The sequence below is a fragment of the Tursiops truncatus genome, chromosome 11 (genome assembly GCF_011762595.2).
Source record: "Tursiops truncatus isolate mTurTru1 chromosome 11, mTurTru1.mat.Y, whole genome shotgun sequence".
Lineage (NCBI taxonomy): Eukaryota > Metazoa > Chordata > Mammalia > Artiodactyla > Delphinidae > Tursiops > Tursiops truncatus.
Window position 1 is genome coordinate 40,102,396 of NC_047044.1, and position 25,770 is coordinate 40,128,165.

Below are 25,770 nucleotides of genomic sequence, written 5' to 3' on the forward strand. Positions count from 1 at the left end.
AGTTTGGCACCGATTTTTCTAATTTTATGTTTCTTACTTTTTTTTCTTTATCATCCCCTAGGGAGACATTATAGATTTTTTTTTTCCTAATTGTCCCCTTCCTCCATGGCCATTTTAATATCACAGATATGCTGGATACCTGTTTATGTACTCTGTATATATCTGTGCTTTATGCATAAAAAGAGTACTGTAAAAAAAAAGAGTACTTTTTTTTTTCCCCACCATAAGAAACACTATTCATGCTTTGACGATCATATCAATGCCCAGCTGAGAATACATAGTCCATAGTCGTGAAAACACAACAGTGAAAATAGTGTGGCATGCATGACTTGAGAGAAGTGGCAGATAGCCAATGGCTGACATCTTTGTAAAATGTTTGGTACCTTTCCAAACAATGGCATCGAGTTGTCCCCCAGGACTGTCCTCCTATGTTAGAACTTGGCTCCTTCTGTGTGTATGTGTGTGTGTGTGTGTGTGTGTGTGTGTATGTGTATAAGCCTTTGCAAATGTGTACTGTATATATGTATTCAGGGGTATACAGAAGAACAATGTTGAAAGGAAACACAAGAAATCAATAACCAAGAATGGGAATGGGAATCTCAGAGGGAAAAACGAATATATATCTTTTATTAAACACTTCCTTTAATTTCAGTTTTTCTTTTTAATACAATATACATGTACATTTGTCACTTGGTGTCTGTGGGAGATTGGTTCCAGGACCCAAATCCGTGGATGCTCAAGTCCCACAGCTGGCCCTCTGCATCTGTGAGTTCCACACCCAGGGGTTCAACCAACCATGGATTGCGTATGGTTGACCCTTAAACAACACGGGTTTGAACTACGCGGGTCCAGTTATATGCAGATATTTAGAAATGTGTGGATCCACTTACATGCAGATTTTTAAAATATCCATGCATAGGTGGACCTGCACAGTTCAAACACGTGTTGTTCAAGGGTCAACCATATTACTTTTTAAATGGAGACAGTATAAACATTATTGGGTAAAAGCCCAAATTCTATTATGTATAGCAGCCGTTTATTAATCCAACAACTGAGATGTAAGTCCATGCAAGAGACATTTACAAAATAAAACAAAACTCTGAGTAATCGTTCAAGACATTTATGTCTTTACTATCCAGCGCATAAGGTCTGTCATTGAGCCTTCCTCATTGCAGACAAACACAACCCAGTGTGTTCCGGCTTTTACACTGCAATATGTCCTCTGGGCGCAAATTCAGGGATCTAGACAGGAGTGCTTTATACTACTATACATATAGCCTATAGTATAAAATTTACAGTGGCTTCTGAACTATTTAAGAATTATTCTTAGACAAAAAATATGGGTTAAATAATACTGTTCTCTTCCAGTATTGTCTAAACAGTTCTCTAAAACCGGCTATTATTTTAAGAATCCCCTGACAACATCTATAAAAAATAAATATAGCCAATCCCAAATTCATTTGATTCTCCCAAAGTTAAAAAGATAAAGTCAATTCAAAAACAGTGCTAAAATGAATGCATTGTGAGTGAAATGACTTACTTATATACTGTGGAAGGTACTGGATTGGCCAAAAAATTCGTTTGGGTTATTGATGGTACGGAAAAACCCAAACAAACTTTTTGCCAACCCAATATATTGCACAATAACTTTTATTCTTAAAATATCTCTTATTTAGGGCTTCCCTGGTGGCGCAGTGGTTGGGGGTCCGCCTGCCGATGCAGGGAACGCGGGTTCGGGCCCCGGTCCGGGAAGATCCCACATGCCGCGGAGCGGCTGGGCCTGTGAGCCATGGCCGCTGAGCCTGCGCGTCCGGAGCCTGTGCTCCGCAACGGGAGAGGCCACAACAGTGAGAGGCCCGCGTACCGAAAAAAAAAAAAATCTCTTATTTAAATCATACCCAGTGAGCCCACATTTGCTCACTCTTGCTGTGTTAAGCTTTGCTGAGCAGATGGAAGAACTCCACGAAGAGCAGAGTGGTGAGGCAGGAACAGGCTCAAAGCCACCCGGTGGAAGTGAGCAGACTGATGTTGAGTGAAGGTGTCAGGACATATGGCAAAATAGCGGGAGCTTCCTCACCCGTCACTGCTGCTTCTAACACTGTTGTTCCCTAGGGCCAGGCACAATGCCACATGTTCGCCTTTATTTCTGCTCCTACTCTGAGTATACTCCGGGGCACACTGAAGGATCTTCAGTAAATGTTAATATAACTGATGGTTTTTGCCATCATCATTTTTTGCGATCCTCAGCTGCTTTAACTGCTATAAGGAGGCTACCAAGGTTTTTGAGAGAACTCTAGCTCATTCATAATATAGCTAAGAAACCCAAATTTAGAGAATTAACTGGCTGCTTAACTAATTGTCCAATAAATTGTGCTGAAGGAGACAGGGCACAAGAATTTTTTATACTCCACAGTTAATCACTGTCAACCCCTCATTGTCTTGGAGCTGAAGAAAGTCTTACGTATGTGGGGCTGGGCGTTGGTAACAATGAGAAATAAGAAAAGAAATAAGACTTGTAGCTTTTACTAATGTTTTCAACTTTACATGAAACAAAAAGCCGCTTTAACCACATTGTGATTCCTCATCAATGTGGATTTACGTTTGATTACCCAGCGTGCAGGAAAGTCCCACTATTTAGTGACCTAAAGTCTGTATAATTTTGAACATTTAAAGTTTGTGAGTCTGTTACTAAAATTATCCCATTTACTATATAAACATCTGTTTTAATATATCAAAAAAAATCAAAAGTGACTTACATTTGCTGAAAGTTGAGATGTGAGAGTGGCAACTTTTTCTTGTGATGCAACAAGCTCTCTCCGTAGTTTATGAATTTGCTGAATGTAATTAAAAAAAAATCAAATCAATATGCTAGTAGATTTTAACTTAAAACTAAGAATTCAATCCAAAAAAGCCAATACTATAATTAGCTCATCCTACCCCCAGTAAATATACATATATATATTTTCTGGGTCTTTTTATTTTTCTATCCATTTTTTGGTATGTTTATTTTTATTTCCTATACTTTGGCAACTTCTCAGAAGCTGTAGAATATCCTGCAGTCACTGAAAGTTGGCTCCAATTCAACATTTAATGATTCCATATTTGAAAATAATTTTATTGGCTGGAGTTTTAATTCCTAACACTTAGAGAAGCCTTCCCAAGTCTTTGTTATAATGTCCTTTATTCAGTGAGTTACTATGAGCTCTGGGCAGAAATGCTGTTATAGATTATCCATAGTTTCAAAGGGGAAAAATCAGTAATACTGTAAAAATGGCTAGATAAACCACCAACATAAATATGCTAAAATGTTTTCCTGTTTGGTTAGGTCCACACTCAAATAAAAGTGAACCAGAAAAAGATGAGAGTATATATATCATACTTAAAATTTTAATTTAAGCACTTTCCACAGTTTAATCTTCATGTTTCATGTTTCCATGAAATATAGACAGTGATTAGTAAGGTTAAGATATTTATAAGCAACTGAGACTAAGTCTACAAGTATACTTCTGGTCTCAAGGGATTTTAGTTACTTAGGTGCCAAACATTCTACTCTGATGATTCTCATTTCTTCAAAAACAAGTCTTCTATTGTTGTAGTTAGACTTTCAAAACACTACCTTAGTTTGAAAGAGCATTCTTGACACAGTTCATTAACTGTCTTTTTTTTTCCTACCCATTAAATTTTTGTGGAGAAGAAATGGTGGTAAATACTGAAAAAACTCTAAAGAAGAACTAAACTTTAAACTGGAATTAGAGACAGGGGACATTTACATAATTTTAGTAAATGTGATTCCATTTGGCTCCTGTCCTTTAAAAAAAGAGATACACCCAGACCCAAAGAGCATTTGAGCTGCATTCAAATGATGACGACTGCAAATGGTTCCAGAAAGCAGAGAACATCTATTTTATTCTTAAAACAATACAAATTCAAAGAGGCTTTCTCAAATTAAGAGTCTCTATTACATGATCAGATTTCCTTTAAAATAGAATCTAGGAAACCTTAAAGTAATATAAATCATTAAAAAAGAACCATAACCTACTATGGGGCATAAATAATTAAAGGAGAGGTGGATAACTACTAATACGGCAAACAGATGTGGTATTTCTATGCCTTAGTAGCTATACGTATTGCGGTCGATGGTAGAATTTTGCCATGTCCGTGAGATGTAAATAGTTTAGGTTTTTCAAAACCGTATTTACTCTTTGGTCTAGCAATTATAAAGATAAAACTGATATAATTTATACTTTTTCAATTTTTAAAAATACAGCACAAATTTTACTTTAAAAGGCTAATAAAATAAAACTTCAAAGGGAAGAGTTCCTTTGCAGAGGCTGTTACCAATGCATTTTTCTTTGCTCATGGTAAAACCAATCAAATAGTCATTAGCACACCTTGAATAAAGGCCTAATTAAAGTCTCCCTGCTCTCCTTGGCCAGGACAACTCTTATACAAAGGGAAAGAAAAATAATGTTCTCTCCAGGCTGCAATCTGATTTGTACGTGATTGCAATGAAATATTTGTGAAATGTATGTGATTAGAACAATATACTACAGTATACATCAAGTGATTAGAAGCAGCAAAGTCCTGGCACCAAATAATAGATGGGTTGGGATACTGGTAAATTGTGTTGTGGCGGTCTAGTGCCTCAAATTCAATACTTGCCTTAATCCTATGCACTTAGTCTAACAGGCAGTGGGGGAAGAGACTATAATATAATAGACCACACATTCATTCATTCATCCATCGAAGATTTGTAAGTGCTTACTACTAGAGACAACTTATTAGATGTTGAGTTAAGACTCCAAGCTAGAACATGAGAAAAGAGTTTGCTTCTAAAAACTTCATTTCATTTTCTTTTAAGAGGAAATATCCAAGACCATTTATCACTAGCTGGGTCACTTCTATTAGCAGTGTTGGAGAGTTATGGGTTGTATCATAGAGCCCTCTAGTGGTCGAAATACTCATTTCATCATAAATGTAAACGAAAACAGTCAAATGTAAAAATGCTACAAGGTTTTTACCTCTGAATGAGCCTTTTCTTCAGCCTGTAAAAGAAAAAAAGGAAAAAGAATTTAACTATAAATAATTAGTGTCAATTCATTCTACAAGTATAAAAGAATAAAATAATTATACTGTGTATTTAAAATGTTATTTTGGTCTAACATAAGAACATGGTAAAATATATATTATTAAATTAAAACAGTAAAAACAGGAACCTGTAGGACTGCAAATGAATATTTTGTTATATATAAACCTAACGGTATTTTAAAAATATCAGTTATTTGATTTATGGATATGTACTATGTCTTGAAAGCAAAGGATAGAATTAAAAAATGGTGTTACCCTAAGATCCAGACCATAAACAACAAAAAGGTATAAAATTAAACTTTAAAAAATATGAGTGCAGAAAAAAATAATAGAGTAGATCTTTTTTTCATACAGATTTTAAGAAATTTATACTCTATGAAATTACAGAGATTTTTAGCCAAGACCTAGGAGTCGGAGTTTTATTCTGTGATATATAGATAATAAAGAATGCCAAATAAGACTAGAGGAAAAATATTGACCTATACTGACAACCACAGAAAATCTGCTGATTAGTTTCTATTTTATTTGCTTTTCTTAATGATCATTAAATAAGTTTATTGGGCTCCAAGTCAGCAAAACATTAAAACCCTCAGTGGTAAGGCAGTGATAAAAGTGGCTGACAAACATCGGCTCCACAGATAATGGAAATGAGAACTGCTGTAGGACCTTGAGGGGTGTTTTGGCCTCAGCTGTAGAAAACTCCTAGCTCTGTTTTTCTTCTTCACGTTGGGCTGCAAAATGCCAGAAAATGAATTATGTGCGCCATTGTATTTGGGAAGCTCCCTCATTCTGGAAAAAGCTGGAGAATGCATAATATTGCTGAACATTACAAGTCTGTTCATTGCCTTGAGCAGATCCAAAGCTGAAAAACAATCTCCTATCTCCTATCTCTCCTTTTGAGACATTTCCTGATTAACTGACACAGAAGTACCTAAACCATTTTTTATCTCTTCTTTTCCTCCAGAAAACATAAACTACAACAAAGTAAAATAACCCTCAGGATATTTTTTATGCATAAGCATCTCTTTTAAACTGGATTTTTTTCTATCTTATATTTTTATTCTTAAAAAATATGTAGTTATTAATATAGTGGTTAAATGAAGAGTGGTTAACTAGTAGAATCCTAATAGCCTTTATAAGAAAACTGTTTTAAAAACAAATTCTGACATAAAGCTTTAATGTTTTATATCTCAACTTTTTAAAGTGAAGATTCAATATTTTTAAGTTATAATAATTTCAATGTTTCATATAAAGTTTGATTTTTGAATCAGACAGAATGAAGGAATTTTAAGATAAAAATTTCATGGATCAAAAGCTGGAGGTTGTTTGCCTTGAGACATACGGTACGATTAACTTTGACTATTTGGTTTCCCTGGTATTTTGCATATTTACTGCCAGTTTATTCTGTCCAAATCCTGCTTCTAGGCTTGCTAGGATTATACAGAACTGATACTCAGTAAGTAACTTGCATATTGAAAAGAGCATTGTATGCTATTTAAAAAAAATAGTCAAGAAAGACAGTCATCACATTTTTTCATTAAAAAAGCCCTGAATAAGTTACACTAGTTACATGCATAACCATCACATATTAATTCTATATATACTGTACAGAATGACTTTCTCTTTGCTAACTTTTCAGAACTAACTTTTTCTTTAATCTTTGCCTTCTTTCATATCCTGTGGTTAGCAATACTGGGTAGGTGTTACCATAAAGTTGAAGCAATGAGCCAGAATATTAATATTTCTTTCAGTGGGTTAGGCATGGATTGATGACATTATGATGGAATATGATTACTTGCCATTTTTAAATGATGGTTTTGAAGCTGGCCCAATGTCCTCAAGGGTGGTAAACAATATAAAACACCTTGCCTAAATAAAAATGTATTAGATGATTCTTTATTCTGTAAGCCATTACTTGGCCATTCATTCATCCTTTCAAACTTACTAATCAAAAAATGTTTACTTTAGTATTAGTTATGTGTTAGGAAATATGCTGAAGGGCTCCACAATAAACTAACATAGCCCTCGCTCGCTCTTATTAAATCAATACAAATTAGATTCCAAGTACAAAACGGGTTCAATACAATTTTTAATATACAGCCACTCAGAAAACATCTATTGCAAGGATCAAAATTTTAAATGTTTAACAGGACTAGACATACAAAGAATAAAAAGAGCCCTGGATATTAAAACAAAATCACACAGCCTTCCTAGGTTAGCTGTTTTCCCCACTTTTCATACAGGTATGGATACTGAGGAGTATTTCTTTCCTGAAATAAACGCAACAGCACAATAATAACTAACAGTGCAAACTCAGCTTCAGTGTCAGGAAGAGAATTGGTGGAGGCTGGGTCTTGCCTGAATTCACATGCCAACATCGAAAAGGGGCGATGCTGTAAACCTGGAGGAATTTCATTTCCGTGTTGCTAGATATTCCGATTACTTTCAAAAGGAACTGAGAAATTTGAATTTTTAGGTAAAACTCCATATTTTTTCAGTGTTGGCTTAGATTTAAGAACAAACACACAAACTCAAAGTTTGCCAAAGGTAACAGCTTGGCAGGTCAGATTGGCTCTGTGATTTCCAACCAGTGTGTAATCTCCCTGGATCTTTCTGCTCAAAAATTCTGTAAGATGATTTACTCAGCTTTATAACAAGGTACTTTGGAAAATTTTACCAAATTATAATTGGTAGAGACTTCAAGAGTTATATGTGAAGAAACAATCCTTTCAACTGGATTTATTATATTGTAATTTGACAGGTAAATGTTCTTTACAACAAGTCATCTTTGTTAGTTTTTTTTTTTATTTTTATTTTTTTGCGGTACGCAAGCCTCTCACTGTTGTGGCCTCTCCCGTCGCAGAACACAGGCTCTGGACGCGCAGGCTCAGCGGCCATGGCTCACGGGCCCAGCCGCTCCGCGGCATGTGGGATCTTCCCGGACCGGGGCCCGAACCCGTGTGCCCTGCATCGGCAGGCGGACTCCCAACCACTGCGCCACCAGGGAAGCCCTAGTTTAATATTTTTAATCGAAACATATACTTCTATTAGTTGCATAAATGATGGTGTTAAAGACTGTTTATATTCATGGTTAGGAAGAGCAGTATATTGCCTCATAATAGCAAATAGTGTCTAGTAGTCTTTTAAAAAAATAATAATCTTTTTCCCCTAAACACTTTAATTTTCTTTTTTTTTCCACACTGCGTGGCTTGCGGGATTTTAGTTCCCCAACCAGGGATTGAACCCAGGCCTCTGGCGGTGGAAGTGCGGAGTCCTGACCACTGGACCGCCGGCAAGTTCCCTAATTATTTTATGAAGGGATATCATGCACAACTGTGTTACTTGCACATGGCATAACTTCAAAAGGTGCAAATCACAAAGACTATGATATAAATGGTGCTCCCATGCAGTTTATAGTTTTCTGTAATTTATGGTATGTAATGAACCTTATCTTCTCTAACTATTGCAGAAATCCCTTGGGACAGATGGGCTCGATCTGGCTGCTGTTTGCCAACTTTACATTGCAGGTACAGTCCAAAGAAATTTAGCAACTTGCCTGATGTCACACAATAACTCCTGATAGAGTCAGGCAAAAATGTAAATCAACTGATCCTTCATCCTGAGTCCTTAAGGAGGCATGAAGAAAAATGATAAATTGACTTTTCACTTCATAGTTTGAAAAGCACTTTCACAGATATCTTTGCATTGCCAATTAACTATCAGTGCATGATAATGGGGGACTGGAGACAGAAATGACTCCTCTATCACCTGCGATTTTTCTCTTTATTACTCCTCCACATATGCATTTATTTTAATTGTCTTACTACAGGCTGTCAGTTCAATTATATAATTTCCATCATTTCCAATAGAACTATTTAAATTTCTTAATTTCCTAATAATATCACCTTCTCATGTGATTTGATCACCTAATCCATTCTTTTCACACTTAACATGAGGGTCTATTTCATCACATAAATATGTGTGTATAGTTTCTTTATTTTCATCTCTGTGCCTATTTCATATTGTACTCTTAATACTTCTCATTTATACTTTCTAATTTATCCTTATTATTTTGACATCTGCTCCTATAAATCTATAATCTTTTCAATGTGCCTCCTTTGTTCCCTGTAAACCTGTAATATCTAGTATAGCAGCCACAAGGCACGTGTCTATATAAATTCAAATTACTTAACATAAAAGATGCACTTCCTTTGTCATACCACACACAATTCAAATACTCAATAGTCACATGTGACTAGTGGTTACTGTATAATCTAGTACAGGTATAGAATAATTTTATTATCACAGAAAGGTCTGTTAGACTCTTGTATACTAATTAGCCATCTGTTTTTCCTCAACCCATGCTCTTTTTCTTCTTGAGTTTTTCTCAGGCTTCATGAAGGTAGTGTCTTATCCAAATATTGTTTTCTATATATTTAAAATATGACTATAATGATGCTGCATCTTTTAATGTTATATAGAGACTTCAATTGCAAGGGTTTAAGTCAGAATATATCTCCCGTCAAGCAGTGGCATTGGCCCAATGGGAGGAACACGACATATTTCTTTGTGTTTTTTCCGATACATTTTTACATTTCTCACTTCTTTATCTGTTTGCCTAAAACAGCAGATTTATCTAAATGCTAACAGTGATTTCATTATTCATAGAATCGATTGGCAATGTTAATCATTAAAAGGAGAAATGATAAGAAAAATATTGCCTCTGCCAATGATAGTCTGATCCTGAGTAACACTTTAAAGCAATAAATATAAAAAGAGGGCCACAACATTTGAACTTAATGAAAACGAATGAAAAAATTAGTATTGCCCTTAATGCTTAATTATTCAGTGACAGCTGAGGCTTTGAACTTTTCATGAACCTTTCGATACAGGATTAGGGATTATTCATAGTGCTCAAGACTCAGTGAGATTCATAAACTAAAATATACCCCGCTCTAACCTAGGATGAAGGAAACTTTTCGTAAAACGTAACTGCCTGTAGACTTTTTGAAAATGATGAAATTTTAATAAGTGGACAGAAAACTCATCTTGGCAAAAACAAAATATAATTTCACACATTGGGAAAATACGCTGATACACTGGCATTTCTCTCTTAAGAAATGAAGTTTTTAAAATCACACTCTTTCAGAAGATACAGTTTAAAAAGTCACCAAGCCTTTTACGCTTTTACCCTTTGGTGTGATCTTCTCAAAAAATGAACTTATGAAAGAAAATGGAGAAGATACCATAGAACAATTACCAGTCATGGCTCAGGGAACTGAACAAGGAAAAGTGGTCAGTATTATAAGATTATGGTGGATCATCATACATGGTTTCCGGGATTCCGAGTCATAGCCCATCGGGTTTTATGAGATTCAGTTTTCTATCCACTCATTGATTACAATGAGTACATAAAAGTCAAGTGGAAGCACATACAAACGAGCCATAGAAGGGCTGGGAGAGCACCCACCACCTTATCAGTATGCAGGAGCTTAGAGTACACCCTTATTTAATTGCGCGGCTTTTGTGTAAATGCCAACCTATTTAACCATTTGTGTGCTTGGCAAAGGCAAAAGCGTTTTCTTAACAGTCAACACTTACCGTAGAGTAAAGAGAAGAAGTGCTGGAGACCAGTGATAATGAAGAGCCATGAACTGAAGAAAGCAAAAAAGAACAAGAGGTGAAGTAATGAAGTCTGCTCAGAACCACCAGACCTTTACTGAAAAGTGAAGAATAGGTGATTAAGGAAATAAAAATAACATAAGAATCTGAGAATAAGTCTGCTGTCATTTTTTAGAGATCGAAAATGTTGAGCCATGGAAAGGTCCCTAAAGTACCTCCTCCACCACATTACAGAGAAGAACTGACAAGTGCAAGCCCTTCTAGCATGCTTTGCACGTATTGAAAACTAGAGTAAACTCCCACATAATAAATAATCCGAAAATCATGGACACCTAAAGTTGCCATGAAAGTTTAAACTTTAAAAAAACTTTATGTATTTTATTTAATTTCATTTTTATACAACAAAGATCCATTTTCAATTTTTTTCTCCATAAACTTTCAGGGAAACAAGCTCTTCCAACATTATCTGTGATGAGCTGACTATACCCATTCTAATGGAGAAGTATGGTTTCCTTCATAATTTTAGTAACAGAAAGTACTTCTTATTTCAAGGTGATGTCTCATTGAAATTAAGGATGGAAATTGCATACTGTCTTTTAGGTAGGTGCATCAAAATACCAATCTTAAACAATTAACAGAATGATTTATATTTCTGCAAGTTCAATGTACAATATTAAGCCCAAAAGGTGGATAAAATTGTGCTTAATTATATTTGTAGAAAAGTTCTTCTTCTTTTCATTGTGGGATAATATAAGGTTATTTCTGCTTATTCATTAGTCAAATGCACACAATGTGACAGGCCCTTGCTAGATGCTGGGACTGTAAAATTGAATGCCACAATCCTAGGAGCCCAAAAAGAAGTAGAAAGATATGTAACTAAAAAGATAATCACAACAGGGTCATATAAATACTATTAAGAGCAATGTTCTGGGTACTACAAAAGCACCTGGGGGTGGTCACACCTGTTCTGGAGAGGACCAGGAAAACTGTGTAGGACAGAGGCAGTTGGGATGAAAATAAAGGGATGAATTTGAGAGACACCAGGAAGAACCTCTTTAAAACTGATGTGGGTCAAAAGCGGAATAAAGGACGACTCCCAGAGTCCTAGCTTGAGCAAATCACTCTGTGAGGTGTGAAAAATGCTAGTCATCTTTAAACAAAAGCACGTTCTTTCAACTTCTAATAACACTGGTGTGAACTTAGACTGTTAGCATGGTGCACCAGTAGGAAGGTGGACGATGAATCAGGAGATCCCATTTTTTAGCCTTTTTCTGCTGCTTAGGTCTATAACCTTAAAGTTTGTGGCTCAGTTTCCTCATCTTTCACCGTGAGCACCGGGCAGGGAATCAATAAAGTCCCTTACAATTCCTGTCCAACAAGTCCTTGATTTTAGAGCATAATTTAAGAATTATAATAATTCAGTATTCAATGTATAGACATCAAAAAGCCATCTCACCCACTGGGGCTGGCTTTCAACAGTTCAGATTATTTAATTCTCATACATGGAAGGCCAGAATTTCCCAGCATATAAAGAGCATTTGCGCTGTCAATGAGGCACCCTAGAAAGCCATCAGTATGCTTAGCAAATCATTTTTCCAGTATATAAGAGGCCTGTCTGTGAAGAGAGTGATAGAACCATTTCAGAAAGGTGATGACTTTACATTTCAGATTAATTACATTTTGTCTACACTTGAAGCAATCAGCAGACCCTCAGGGTAGAATTCACTACCTGTCATGGTGAATTCAGTGGTTTGGTTAATATCCCAAAAGGCAGTGGCAACTATGGTCAACTGATTTAGTACCAACGTATTAAATAAATGTACAGTGGTGACCTGAAGACCAGGAGTCAATTTTCACAGCTACCTCAATTACAGTCAGAAGATACTTTAAATAGGAAGGTAGGAAGGGGAAAGAGAAGGGAACAGAACTATTCTTGACTCTGTTTTCATCCTTAGAAATTACGCATACAGAAATCAGGACTAATAAAGTTACAAAACTAGCTCATGTTCATACCACAGATAAATGGATGACCAGAGGTTTAAACCCTTGGTATGCTTCAAGATCTAGAGTCCCTTTTTTATACAGACTTACTAAGGACTAGGAGAGTAGGGCTGATTACACGTCTGATTTTATTCTAATCTATTTGAACTTCTGTGTTTACCTTTATTTTATCCTTAGCTGATATGCTTTATAATATGTGTGCCACAATTTTCCTGTGTGGGTACTTAAAAATCATTCATTAAATCAAAGAAGAAAATCTCTCAAATGTTATCATCAAGTTTGACATTTGAGGTTATACAGTTTAGAAAATTACACACATTTGAAAATCAATTAAGCCTCCTGAGTTTTTCAAAGAGTTTTTGTTATAAAGTATTCATGTGGAACTTTACAACTACAAAGACATTTATTAGGTCCGGTGAGAATCTTAATGTAATGGATAAGGAAATGTAACTTATAAAGCAAAAAGCAGGCACAATATGAATTCTAAAATAATATGATAATAAAAACTAACACCAGGGGGAGTTTCTGAGAATAAAAGTCGGCAGCATGTGGTTGTTTCATAAGAGAATTTTTTCTGGTTTATGTATCTTTTATGGTTTTTAAACTGAGGTGTCAAACAAAACAGTCACTTGGATATTTGGCACACCAGGGTAAATAGTCTCTAAAATTACACAGATTTCTGTATGAGAACACCAGACTTACTCTGAACTGCTCTATAGCCAAGTATTAATCGAAACAATTTCTGGCATATTTTCAAATACAGAAAGAAACAGAAGGTAAGGCAGACTAAAATTTCTTCAAGCTTCAGGGCTCCCAAGTGAGAGTTATACGTATTTACTTTGTTGAGGGAATCTTTGTCATGTGAGTGATGTGATAGTTTTCCTGTCTGAGTTAACTAAAGTAACTTCATCTTTATTTCCCCCCATGCCTACCTTCTTCCATGCTGTCCCTGAATGAGCCTGAATGGCTGATGGCCCGTGGCCTCTCCTCCAGAGATGTGGCACTCCCACAAAGCTGGGAGTCGTCGTAGAGATCGAAGGATGAGTCTTGGGCTGGGATGCTGTTGGAGCGCATCATGCTGGGCCCAGGGAGGTTAAATTGAGACAGATTTGTCGGGCTCACTGAAAAACAAAGCACACACAGCCTATTATTCTGGGATGTCTGCCTCTGAAATTTTCAATAGCAGTTACAGTGGAGTCCTCTTTTTTTCTAGCACTTTCATGGCAAGCAGTATGTCAATTTTTAAAGCAGTATTAAACAAAACCATTGAGTCACCTCTACTGTTTTTTGCTAGAAATAACATGGTATTTCCTGCTGCCCATTATGAAGAAAAGATTGTGTTCCTAGAAGCTGCACATTTCTTTTTAGAGAAAAATAGATCACTTTAATGGGGAAAGCAAAAATAGAAAAGAATATAAAATACAAGAAATTTAAATTTCCCAGGAAGAAACGTTTGAAGCTTCCAACCAAAGACTTTCAGTCATTTTGAGTTCTAAATTTTTGTCAGTTCATAATCAGTACCATCATTATTATCAAAGTTAGGTTATGATAGAGGCAAATAAAAATGAAATACAATCTAATGTATGTGGTATCCATAGCTCATCTGAGGTTTATCACATAAAGCTACTTTCTACTGTGCCTAAGATGAGAATGTCACAGTGAGACTGTCAAAAGTCACAAACTTGTTTTTCGAAAGCAGTACCTTAAGTCTGTAATTTGGAATATGAATTTATTTACCTAGTGCTTATTGCCAAATAGTTCTAATGACACTCAACTTTTTAGGCCAGCTGATAATCATCAATTTAAAGAAAGATGTGGTGGACTGAACATGCTATTTTTTTCTGTGACACAGAGACTACATTTCTTAATGTAATTACTGGATCTCAGAACAAACTAAAATAGGAGGAGTACATACTATGAGATAACTTAAGGAGATTACCTCCTATTTGCCAGGCACTATGCTGGATATTTTACAGGTATTAATGAATCAATACACAGAACAACTCTGATACAGCTAGCTATGAATTACAGTAAAAAAAAACCCAGAAAAGAAATAAAAAGCCTAAGAACTGTACCTATGTGTGCATATGTGACACATAATAAAGAAAGAAAGAAACGGGGGATTTGCAAAGTCCCCAATCCATTGGAAGGAGGGAAGAAAGGATGGAAAGAAGGAAAGAAAGAAGAAAAGAAGAGAGAGCGAGAGAGTAAGAGAGAGAGATCTTTCAGGCACATTCCTTCAGTCAGCAGTGACAATCAATCTGACTGCTGAGGACAGCCAAAAGATACTCCAAAGGATGTTCTAGACTTGAATGTTTATGTTTAAGGTATCTGGATTGGGGTAAATCAGACTCTTCTAGGTCCACAGTATGAATTGACCCTTTGCTAAATAAATGAAGTATTCAACGCAAAGAAGTACATCATTTTAATATATGTATATAGAGGTTAGAAAGACATCTCATTCATTGTTTGGCTTTGCATAATTCTTACAGAATGGTTGCAGAGATATCCAAGTAAGTATCATTCTATAATTTTAAAACATAACACTTAGCTCATTCAAAGTGAAATAGTAATGAGGATTAGGGTAGATTTTAAAAGGAATAGTTTGTATTTATAAGCACTTCTGATAGCTTCTCCATTGGAACTATATTCATTTTATTTAAGAATGTTCAATTAAGTTAAAATCTATGACGGGTTTGCTTTTTTGTTATTGTGGTTGAATAGAGAGATAAATATGGCAAGATCCCTGGCTTCAAGAGTGACCTCTAGGGGAGGTGTCTGAAAGGTAGAGAAATTAATAACATAGAACAGACTGAGAAAAGTTATGCAATAGAAGACAAAAGTATGACAGACAGAGAATTTTTGTAATGGGACACAAATTAGTACAGGGCTTCTAGTGGTGGCTTTGCTTTCCATTTGCTTTAGGCAAATACCTCCATTTCTACCCTTCAGTTTCTTCATGAATTAAAAAATAAAAATGGCAGAATAAATGGCCTCTAAGACCCATTCAAAGCCAGGAGAAGACATGTAAACATTTCTAATAGGACAGATATAGGTGTGACTATGTATTAGGGAAAAGAGGACTACTGACTTTGTCTTAAGCTATATATCATACCAAAGCCACTGTTTTTATTAAATTATATGTTTATTTGTAATGATTTGAGGAGAATAGGAACTGACAGAAATATGGAGTGGGTTTTTAAATACCTCCAAGTTGCCCCCTGACTTTGCTGCCACATCTAGACACATCAGTTAGTGAGTTTATGATGTTGTTTTAATAAGAGTTGTCATATGTAACTTAATTTTAATTTATTTTGTGGAATTTGGGAATATAACAGGGAACTAGGTGGAGATTCAAGAAATGTTTATTTGATCATTTAAAGAACTTCAAAAGTGTGATATATCTAGATTTAGGTAGTTTCTGTCATTGGTGGGTTTAGAGGAGAAGCTAGAGCTGTCGTTAGAATTTACATAATAGATGCACGATTGAACCAGATGTAGGTCTCTTCCAACTCTGAGATTCTATTCTTCCATAAGTATAGAAGAAAGGGCTTAATTCTGAATGGCTTGAAGGGTGAATACGGAGAGGGGAGTAGAAGGACATTCGAGGTAGAGGGACCTTTGGGAGTAAAGCAAAGAAACTTCCTATACAAAGGGGTTTAAACATCACTCTGTATGCAGAATGGTCCATCAAATATACAGAATTTGAAAGTGGCAGGTTGATAATAATGCTTCTACATGGTAACCCTTGAGGCAAAGGTGAAAAATGAATCTGAGCAATTATCATCACTCGTGGGACTATGACAATGAGCCTCACTAGGTTATGGGATGCCTCACAAGGGCTGTGACCAATAGTAAATGAAACTGCACCCAATAATTTATTATTTTTTATATAAATATATTCTGTTATGCTTTCTTGGGTCGGAATGGTTTCTAACATAGCTATCATGCCAGAAACTATATACAAATCAGAGTTTACTTTGGCAGTAGCTCACAGTAGTCTACTAATAATGACATAATAGTAGTGATCTTAAATTTTAAATGTTTGTTATATATATGTGATTTTTACAGTAATATTTCTAAAAATTTTATGTATTAACATATTTTTAATGGGTAAGGATAAAAAAAACATGGATACTGCAACTCTTGAATGTTAGTAATAATCACTTATCTTACTGATCATTCAGAAAAAATAATGATCAAATTGAAAACAAGTGATGACCAAAGTAAAATGTAGGACAATGCTATCCATATTCAAATTAAAGAGCTATATTTGATATATTTTTAAAATTTAATAATAAAGTAACTCTTATTTATGACTGCATTTTAATAGTATCTACTTTCTTGCCTAATAATTATAAGTTCCAGTGATCTGGAAATACAACCCAAATTCTCTAAAAGTAATTTTCATGATTTTAAAATTAGTCATCATTTTCTCTTGTAAAAAAACACAACAGAAGCCTGATTTGAATCCACATATGCTTATAAAATATGGCTAGGCACATGAGAGTGTGTTGACATGTATGGGAAGATCTTTCTTCATAAGTCCCACTGGGTGAAAATGTTGAGAGATTTGAGTAGAGGCAGTAAAATCAATTTGAAATCTACTGCAATTGTCTCTGACAGTGTAAGACATCTCTTTCCAATAAACATGATGATGTAGCAGAGTCCACCAAGTCTGATAATCTCCTGTGTCTTTGCACACATTAGTCATGCCTCACAATATAACCTAGGTATTATGAACCCATTCAACAGATGAGAAAGTTGAGGCTAAATGACTTGCTAAGATCAGACATAGTAAGTAGTGAGTTTTTTTCTTCTCAAAGAAAGATGGACTAGATAGAGTCAGAATAACAACAATGGGAAAACAATGGAGTGGGGATTCAAATACTCAAATTAATGTCAAGTAATGAAAAGACTGACAGGAGACATGAGATACCCAGCAAACTTAGCAAACTAGGTGACATGGGTTTGATTCCAATGTTGTATAAAATTAGATTTTGCTTCATATACCTATGACTCTATAAAAACATTTTTATTTCATTTTTTGAAGTCAAAGTTTTAAGCTTCCTGCTGTGTTTTACAACTACAACTCAAAGTAAAAGTTATACCATTCTTTGCCATTATGAGGCAAAGAAGTCTCATCATTGTGCAGGTTTAGCAACAAAAACTTGGTGTTTGATAGACATTCATTAGTGCATGTGGAACCATGACCAAAATAATTGTGTTTTTCATTGCCAAAAGCTCTATTCTGTATAGCAGGAATAGTTACAATAGAAGAGAAATAGCTTTGACTATCCCTACAGGGCGGAAAGTTGAAAAGCCCAAATTATTAAAGAATTTGGACAATCTGTTGGTCTATCATTACAAAAAAACTTCTCAAGTGAAAAGAGAAAAAAAATGACACTATTTTATATGTGACTTTATAGAAAAGAAATCTATTTTTAAAAGCATTGGATCTATTAAATGATAAATGTCATGTTTAGACTTTATTTCGTCACTTTCCCTGTGTTTTCTATGACATTTACACAAATGATTTTATATTTCATACAAATTATGCTAAACACAAAGTAATCCAATGGCTCAAATAGTCATTTCTTTTCAGTGCATTTATCCAAAAATGTTCACAGGGTATTATCTTAATAGGAATTCTCATATGCATTTTAAGGAGAGTTTTAACTTTAAAATGATCAAAGAAGTGATCGTGGAGTCATGGAATCACATATTTTTCTTCTTCCTAATTATTTCTATTTTCTACAAAAAGATAATTCATTTTCTTATAAGGATTAAAAAAAATTAAACAGAAAATAAGGAGGTGTTTTACTGGTTTTTAAGAGGACTCTGAGAAAACCCCTAGACTTAAAGTCAGGTGTTCTGGCATCAATTACTGCCTCTGCCTCTTACAAGGGGTGAGCCTTTTTTTTTTTTTTTAAGTCAAATAATCTCTTTTTGACTCTGGATCTTAGACTATAAAATAACAACAGTATTACCTATGCCAACTTGTTGTCATGAGCAATAAACTGCATAATGTTTGGAAATTATTTTGTGGACAGTAAGCATACAAATAAAAGGTACTGTGAAGGTGTCTTTAACTCCTCTTTAAATGAACCATTCTTATGGAGAGATGCCAGGGCTCCTGGGAGAGTATGTGGTGAAACGAACAAGATGAAACTGATGTTTTAGAATATTTTACCCAAGTTGGAAAAGTGGTATTTTCCCGTTGCAGAAGATGACATGGCAGAAGGGGAGACCAGGGGCGACTGATTGCCAGTGTCCTGCAGCCCTCCAGTAGAATGGGAGCGTAGCCACTCTTTGCCCTCTTCTTGGTTGGCCTGCCGAGATGACGGAGTATATCTGCAAAACAGCACAGCTAAGACACTTCAGCACATCTGCAAGGGCAAGGCAATATTGAGACGAGAAAACAATTGAGAGGAGCTTACTAGTCAGACTGAGCAACATTCTCAAACAGATTGAATCTAATTATAATTGCTTAGTTCTTCCAGATGATTTGACACCATCTGTTTGAATCTCACAGGAAAAAAAATAAAGGATTTTGAAAAGAAAATTATGCTTCTGTGAGATATGTAGTTGAAAATCATAAGCAGTGAGCAGACAGCCAGGTTAACTGAGAAGGGCTCAAAAGCACAGTGTTTAGAAGGATATGAAGAGGGTGAAAAACAGACTAAATATGGTGGACAGTAGTAGGCCAGAAGCCAAGGGAATTGCAGTGATGCTCACAGGAAGACATAGGAAATAGAACACAAATTGACAGATCATTTAAAAAAAAAAAAAGGAAAAACACTTTTTTGGTTAAAATGCCACTTGACACCATGTCTGGATCTATTTTTAAAAAATGGAGAGAGAAATGGGCTTCCTTTATTGGAAAATAAATTTCTGGAATGAAATCTTAGAATGGAATAATTGCAAGCTGTTTGCTCTTGTTAAGAAAGTGGAGAGGAGGAGGATAACAGAGAAAGACCTATTTGGCCAGAATTCACTTTTACCAGAGTAAGTCAATTCTTAGTACCAAAGAGCAGTTGACTTATGTTCATATAGTGTTATATCTCTATTCATAGTTCCTTCCATATCTTCTCATCAGATAAAAGTGTACAGTAAAGGATGGCCATGCATTAAATTTTCATTTTATTTTTTATGAGGAACTGAATGATTATTTTGATATTATGATGTAATACTAGACTAATTCATGTCTATATTGATCTGATAGATACCAGCACTCCTGAAAAATAGAAAATAAAGTTCTTCTGAGTTTTTACCAAAAGGATTCTTTAAAAATTATACTTTAATTACAGTATTTGTCATCTGACGATGAAAATATGTTTTCTTTGATTCAAATTAGAGCATCCTTCAACTTTTCAACATTCACTGGCCACATCTGTAGACTATATGGGGCGAGGTTTTGCAAGCATATGCCTCCAAGATGCGAATGTTAGGAAAATTAAAATTTTGTTTTAATTTTCAGAAGTGAGTTCTGAATTCAACTAAAAGTTGCTGCCCCCCAAATAATGGCTTTTACATTAGATTTAATTTACTGAGTTTTGGCCTCTAACAAAATCTCTACCTGAGGGCCATCTCACCAACTCCTCAGGCCAGAGAAAACATCAGGATTAAAAGTGATTTCATCCTCAATGTCAGGTGCTTCTTCGCAAACAAAAAAAGAAAGAGGTAAGGAGACAGTACAAAAAGTTTACGTAACAACAGAGAAAGGCAGCAATTGTGCTGAGAGAAATATATACCTTAGTCCCTTTTTGGGTAGTGTATTTCTGTCAAGCTGCATGCTGTTAAAACAAAGAAAACCCCTAAGGACATAATGTAAACAAAACTTCGAAATTACACATCCAACATAAATGGTTCTGTTTGAATTACATAAAATAAGTCTTGTAACACATATTTAATGCTTAACTCATTGGAAAAGGCCAACCAAAGGAGACCAGATGTCCATTGTTGTGACACCTTCGATGATAATTTAGTGACAGGACTATGAGAAGATAGATTATATGTTAACATAATTCTTCTCTAGATTCTATTTACCTAGTCCTGTGGTAGTTTTTCCTTCCCCATGCAAAGAACTAGGCTTCTGCTATGATTTCACATGCAGGAGAATCATAGAGGAGGAAATAAGAAAGATCTTCTCTGCCTAAGTTAAAGTGACAACTTCCAATGGACAGAGAAGATATAAAACACCTTTTAATACTTATTTTTTGTATTTAAACGATCTTTAATAAAAATAAAGGCAGATGTAATCCCACTTACACATAAGAGAGGAAAAATAATACATAGTATCTGCTTGAAATGTAATGTTTCTGGCATCATTTAAATATTTTAAGGAAATTAAATGACGCCACCTTTTAGAAATTATAAATTAGATGTTTAAAAGGCTATAAGTTTTCAGTTTCTATTTTTAAAAATTCCCATTTGGTCTTAGAAGGGGAAGAAAGAATGTGTCTGGAGAAAATGAGAAGTGGCCTTCCTAAAAATAAAGGAAGAGGGTGTCAACAACTAGGTGGGATAAGTCTAGGAATTTCTGTTATAATCTTTGATGTGGCTAAGCAAATAATAAAAGTAATTTGAATTTGCAGAATGATACATCTCTTCCATTAGAACCTCAAGTGATCAAAATTAAATACACATGATATGCATAATGGGGATGATACAACATGAATGCAAACACATTGACTTGAAATTTAATCACTCAAAATCAAAGCTAAAATGTTTTCTTCTATGTGTACTCCATTATTTAGCACTGCAATAGAAAGCATCCAAAAGCATCACACAACTTTTACCTTATGTTTTGGGAATGTCCACATAGGGTAATTACTATATTATGTAGAGGCCAGTTCTAGCATACATCGTGACTATAGATGTGTTTTTAATAGTGTAGATAAACCAACAAACAAAAAGGAATCATACTGAACAAATATAAGAGACCTCTAAATATAAACTACACAGTGCTGAAACATTAATACAGTCATAAGCCATTTTAAAGATTCTCTCTTTCATGTGTGCAAATTTATTCAATTTTAACATTTCAGAGTACATTGAAAATAGGCATTGTTTTGCCCATGTTATTAATTGTATAAACATTACGTGTTTGTGTGATGCAGAGAATTTAATGAAAGAAAAATCAGAAAAAAATTTAAGTTTACCAATGTAAGTTAAAACTTTAAGCAGAAATATCTGTTTGAATCTGGATATTAATGATTTTATAATATAGACAGTTTTCTCAAACCCTGAAAAGTCGAAAACTCTTACGCCTGCACAAGTGAAGGAGGAATTTTAACCAACAGTCTGAAGAAGACAGGCACTGTTTCAGTGCACCGTTATAAAGGCAGGGGAGCCAGGTCTGATAGTTAAAAACAAGCCAGAAAATTTAAAATTTGGCTACAATTTAAAATTATTTTTAAGGTTTGGTTTGGTCACAAAAAACAAAATGAACAAAACAAATGTGAACTATTAATAGTTATAACCAAAGGCCACCAATGATCTAGAGCAGTTAGAGGAAAAACTGTTAAAGAATTTGTTTGTTTGTTTATAATATTTTACTGAGAAGAAATTTAGACTAAAATCTGAATGAAAAACTACTTAACAGTACTAGGATAATGAGTATCAATAAAGTCTTCTGAAATCGTAGATAAACAGGTAAGTCATGAACTTACATACATCTCTGTTATGTCTTTCTAATTACTTTGTCTTAAATATTACACTTCGGCACATTTTCTCTTAGGCATGGCTCTTTGGTTTCCCTGATGTTCCCAACATTCTGCGGACTTAATTATGATTAAGCCAGGATCTCTGATAGGATCTAATTTTCTCTTCAAGGGATCGTAAAGTTCTTGGGTGTACTTTCAAGGATTAGACTAAATTGCTATCGCTTGCAAATTTGTCCGCAAGAAAGAAAAGGCACAATTTCTTACATCAAAAATTATTTCAATCTAGGAATCTATTGGAAGAAACTAATTAAATGTTTATATTATATAATATACCTATGAAGATAATTTGCTTTTCACAGTTTAATATTCATCAATATATTTTACTAAGAATCAACGGTAGAACATTCATTTATTCAAAATTAATTTATTTAAAATTTATTTTAGAAAAATTATTTATCTGGCTATTTATAATACATCCATCTGTAAAACTGGTCTATTTCAAAGACTGAAAAAAAGGAAAAGATTTGCTTAAAGAGAATATGTAACTGTGTATTTGCCAGTGTATTTCTATAGTGAGACTATCTATCTATCTATCTATCTATCTATCTATCTATCTATCTATATATATATATAGACTTCTGCTAAAATATAGATCAAAGTAAAATATTAACATTGCATTTATGTTGCATAAAACTCATCAATCTTAACATCTGGTTTTATTTGAGGGTTACTTGGTTACAGATATTACTTGACCACTTTTCTGTATTTTTAATGTATCATCAATGCCAAAGAAGTAGGTTGATGGTTAAACGGTCAACTTGTTGCAGTCATATTCATGATTAAAAACTAATCAGTATCTTGGAGGTTGATTCTGGTTAACAAACAATAACCTATTTGCCGTGTGCTTATTTTGAGGTGATATGTCAGCATCAATAATAGACTGAACAAAAGTTTGGGAAAGGTATCAGGCATTTTCAGTGACCAGTGGTGCTTTCACAAATAACTGAGTTAAGATATACAGGGCTTCCCTGGTGGCGCAGTGGTTGAGAGTCCGCCTGCCGATGCAGGGGACACGGGTTCGTGCCCCGGTCCAGGAAGATCCCACATGCCGCGGAGCGGCTGGGCCCGTGAGCCATGGCCGCTGAGCCTGCGCGTCCGGAGCCTGTGCTCCACAACGGGAGAGGCCACAACAGGGAGAGGCCCGCGTACCGCAAAAAAAAAAAAAAAAAGATATACAGCCAAGACCATTTCTAAAAGCTTTAGGTGTGCCAAGAAACAAATAGCATTAAGTTCATCAGGAAAAAAGGGGCAGTTTTAAGACATGTGCCTGAGGGAAACAGTCAGTACCAAAATATCTGAGAAAGGATTTTTTAGGGAAGAGAATCTAGAGCCATTTTGGTCAACAGAGATGCTTTCTGGTAAGTATATTAGGTAAGGCATGCTTCATTAAGGTATTCATTTTAAGTTTAGAAGAAAACAGTAATTCATTAAATCAATGAGAAACACCTTGTAATGTGGTTTATTTTTAAAGGGCCTACTAAAAATGTCACCAGTGTTGTAATTTTCTCTAAGAATTCATATCTGACAACTGATCTCTCTTCCACTTCAACTAGGATTCCCAGTGATCCATTTGCTATTTTTCCATGGAAATACTAATAAAGCCAATTGAACATTTTACTCTGAGCATAATTGTAGAATCCATTTAAATTTGGTCTTTAAAAATGCTTAAATTATCCTAAGGAGCTGTGCTGTCCTAGAGCTCAAGCCAAATCACTGACATGTCTTGAGAAAACATCATTCAATACATAAATACATGCTATGAATTTTATTTAAATTGCCTATTGGGTATATATGTATGCATTCATATTAAGAAACTAATTATTCAATTTTTTATGGATCCTTAATGGTTTTTTCCTTCTACAAACTTGGCAATGAGACCAAAGAAAAGGCCCAGCCAGTCTCATCAATCTGATGTCCCTCTGCAAAGTGGCACTCCCACTGAAATCAAGGGAATTGAGCGGGGTGTGGGGAGAGGGAGGTACAGTGCAGGGAGGAGGGGGTGAGGACTTCATCGACGCCTCCAGGAGAGCTCACCTTTCTGAGAGAGTAGATCTCACACTACCCGTTCTCATGAGCAGGCTCTGCACCTCGTGAGTGCCTGTGGTCAGTCCAGACAGGGAGCCGTGGTGGCTGAGGGGGAGGTCAATGGACTCAGAGCTCGTATGGAGGCTAGTCATGGACTGGTAACTTGGAGTGTCCTTGCTGCCAGCAGAGGAACTGCTGAGATTGGCAGCCCACACGAGACCACCTGATGTGAAAGAGTGAACCGATGCTGGGCTGGAAGCCAACGAGTGACTTAAGCTTATAACATCTGTAGTTAAGTCTGAGGGTTTATTGAAGAGAGGGCTGCTGCTGCCACTTAGCCCACCAGCACTGCCCATGCTGCCCGTACCAGACGACGGTGATTCCAGACTGCCTTGCCGCGCTAATGTGGTACTAGGACTGGGCATTACAGAGGAGGATTTCACACCCTCAGTATTAGGTGCAGAGGCAGATTTGCCACCTGCCTTGGCACCAAACAACCTAAAAGAAAAACAAATAACAACTTCAGTTGTTCCGAGAAACTAATAACCACATTTAATATTTAGGGTTACAGTACATAGAGCCAAGTGTGCTTTGGTGGACCGAGCTACCGAGCACTTCCTGTCTCTATGTTAATGAACTTGATAAGCTTGAACTTCTAGTGCCAAAAATCTCTCATATCGCCAAAAGGGTAAGTCGGTCCTGGGCTGCCACCCCAGTGGTGGGGGGACATGGGCCAAACAAAAGGAACTGTAAATCAAACATGAAAGTCCCTGGTTTTCACAATTAAGCGATCATGAGAATCTTTTGCAAAACTTAAATAGTTTGCACGTACTTGCTGCTACCTATTTACAGAACCATTATAATGAAACAACTTCTACGCATTCGGTATATAACATGTAAATTCTTTTTCTTTTCTTTTTTTCTTTTCATTTTAAAGTTTATTCAAAATCTAAAAGGAATGCTTAAGGCAAGGTTTAGGGGTTATGTTGTATAGCTGGTGGCCTGATTGACTTTCAGAGAGCATTTGGTTAGAAACGATATTGGACACTGACAGCAACATGTGGGTTTGTCTGTATTTTCCCCAAGAAAGACCAAAGGGTTTTACGTCAGTTGCCAGTGCTATTCAAATACATATCTGTAATAGTGATTTGAAACACAGTTGGTGCTAAGTTAGACGCTGGAGTTTAGTTCAGAAAACATTTTAGTTTTGTAAATGAAGCAGATGATATAATCGAATTTATGTAAATATGGAAATAAAGTGACATGAAGTAATGGCATAACGATGACTAATTAAGTTGCAGTGGAA

General features: G+C 35.5%; 1 protein-coding gene across 6 annotated transcripts in view; it reads right to left on the reverse strand.

Moving 5' to 3' along the window:
- Positions 1–25,770, reverse strand: part of NAV3 (neuron navigator 3) — an 839,545-nt gene that overhangs the window by 61,781 nt on the left and 751,994 nt on the right. For 5 of the 6 annotated variants that reach the window (XM_073788380.1, XM_073788379.1, XM_033866303.2 and 2 more), the window contains 7 exons: positions 24,474–24,962; positions 20,466–20,507; positions 18,905–19,065; positions 13,644–13,832; positions 10,690–10,742; positions 5,022–5,045; positions 2,757–2,834 (listed from right to left, as the gene is read on the reverse strand). In XM_073788380.1, coding sequence (XP_073644481.1) covers positions 2,757–2,834; positions 5,022–5,045; positions 10,690–10,742; positions 13,644–13,832; positions 18,905–19,065; positions 20,466–20,507; positions 24,474–24,962 — 1,036 coding nt within the window. The remainder of the gene's footprint in view (positions 1–2,756; positions 2,835–5,021; positions 5,046–10,689; positions 10,743–13,643; positions 13,833–18,904; positions 19,066–20,465; positions 20,508–24,473; positions 24,963–25,770) is intronic. The other variant, XM_073788383.1, reaches the window with a different exon arrangement.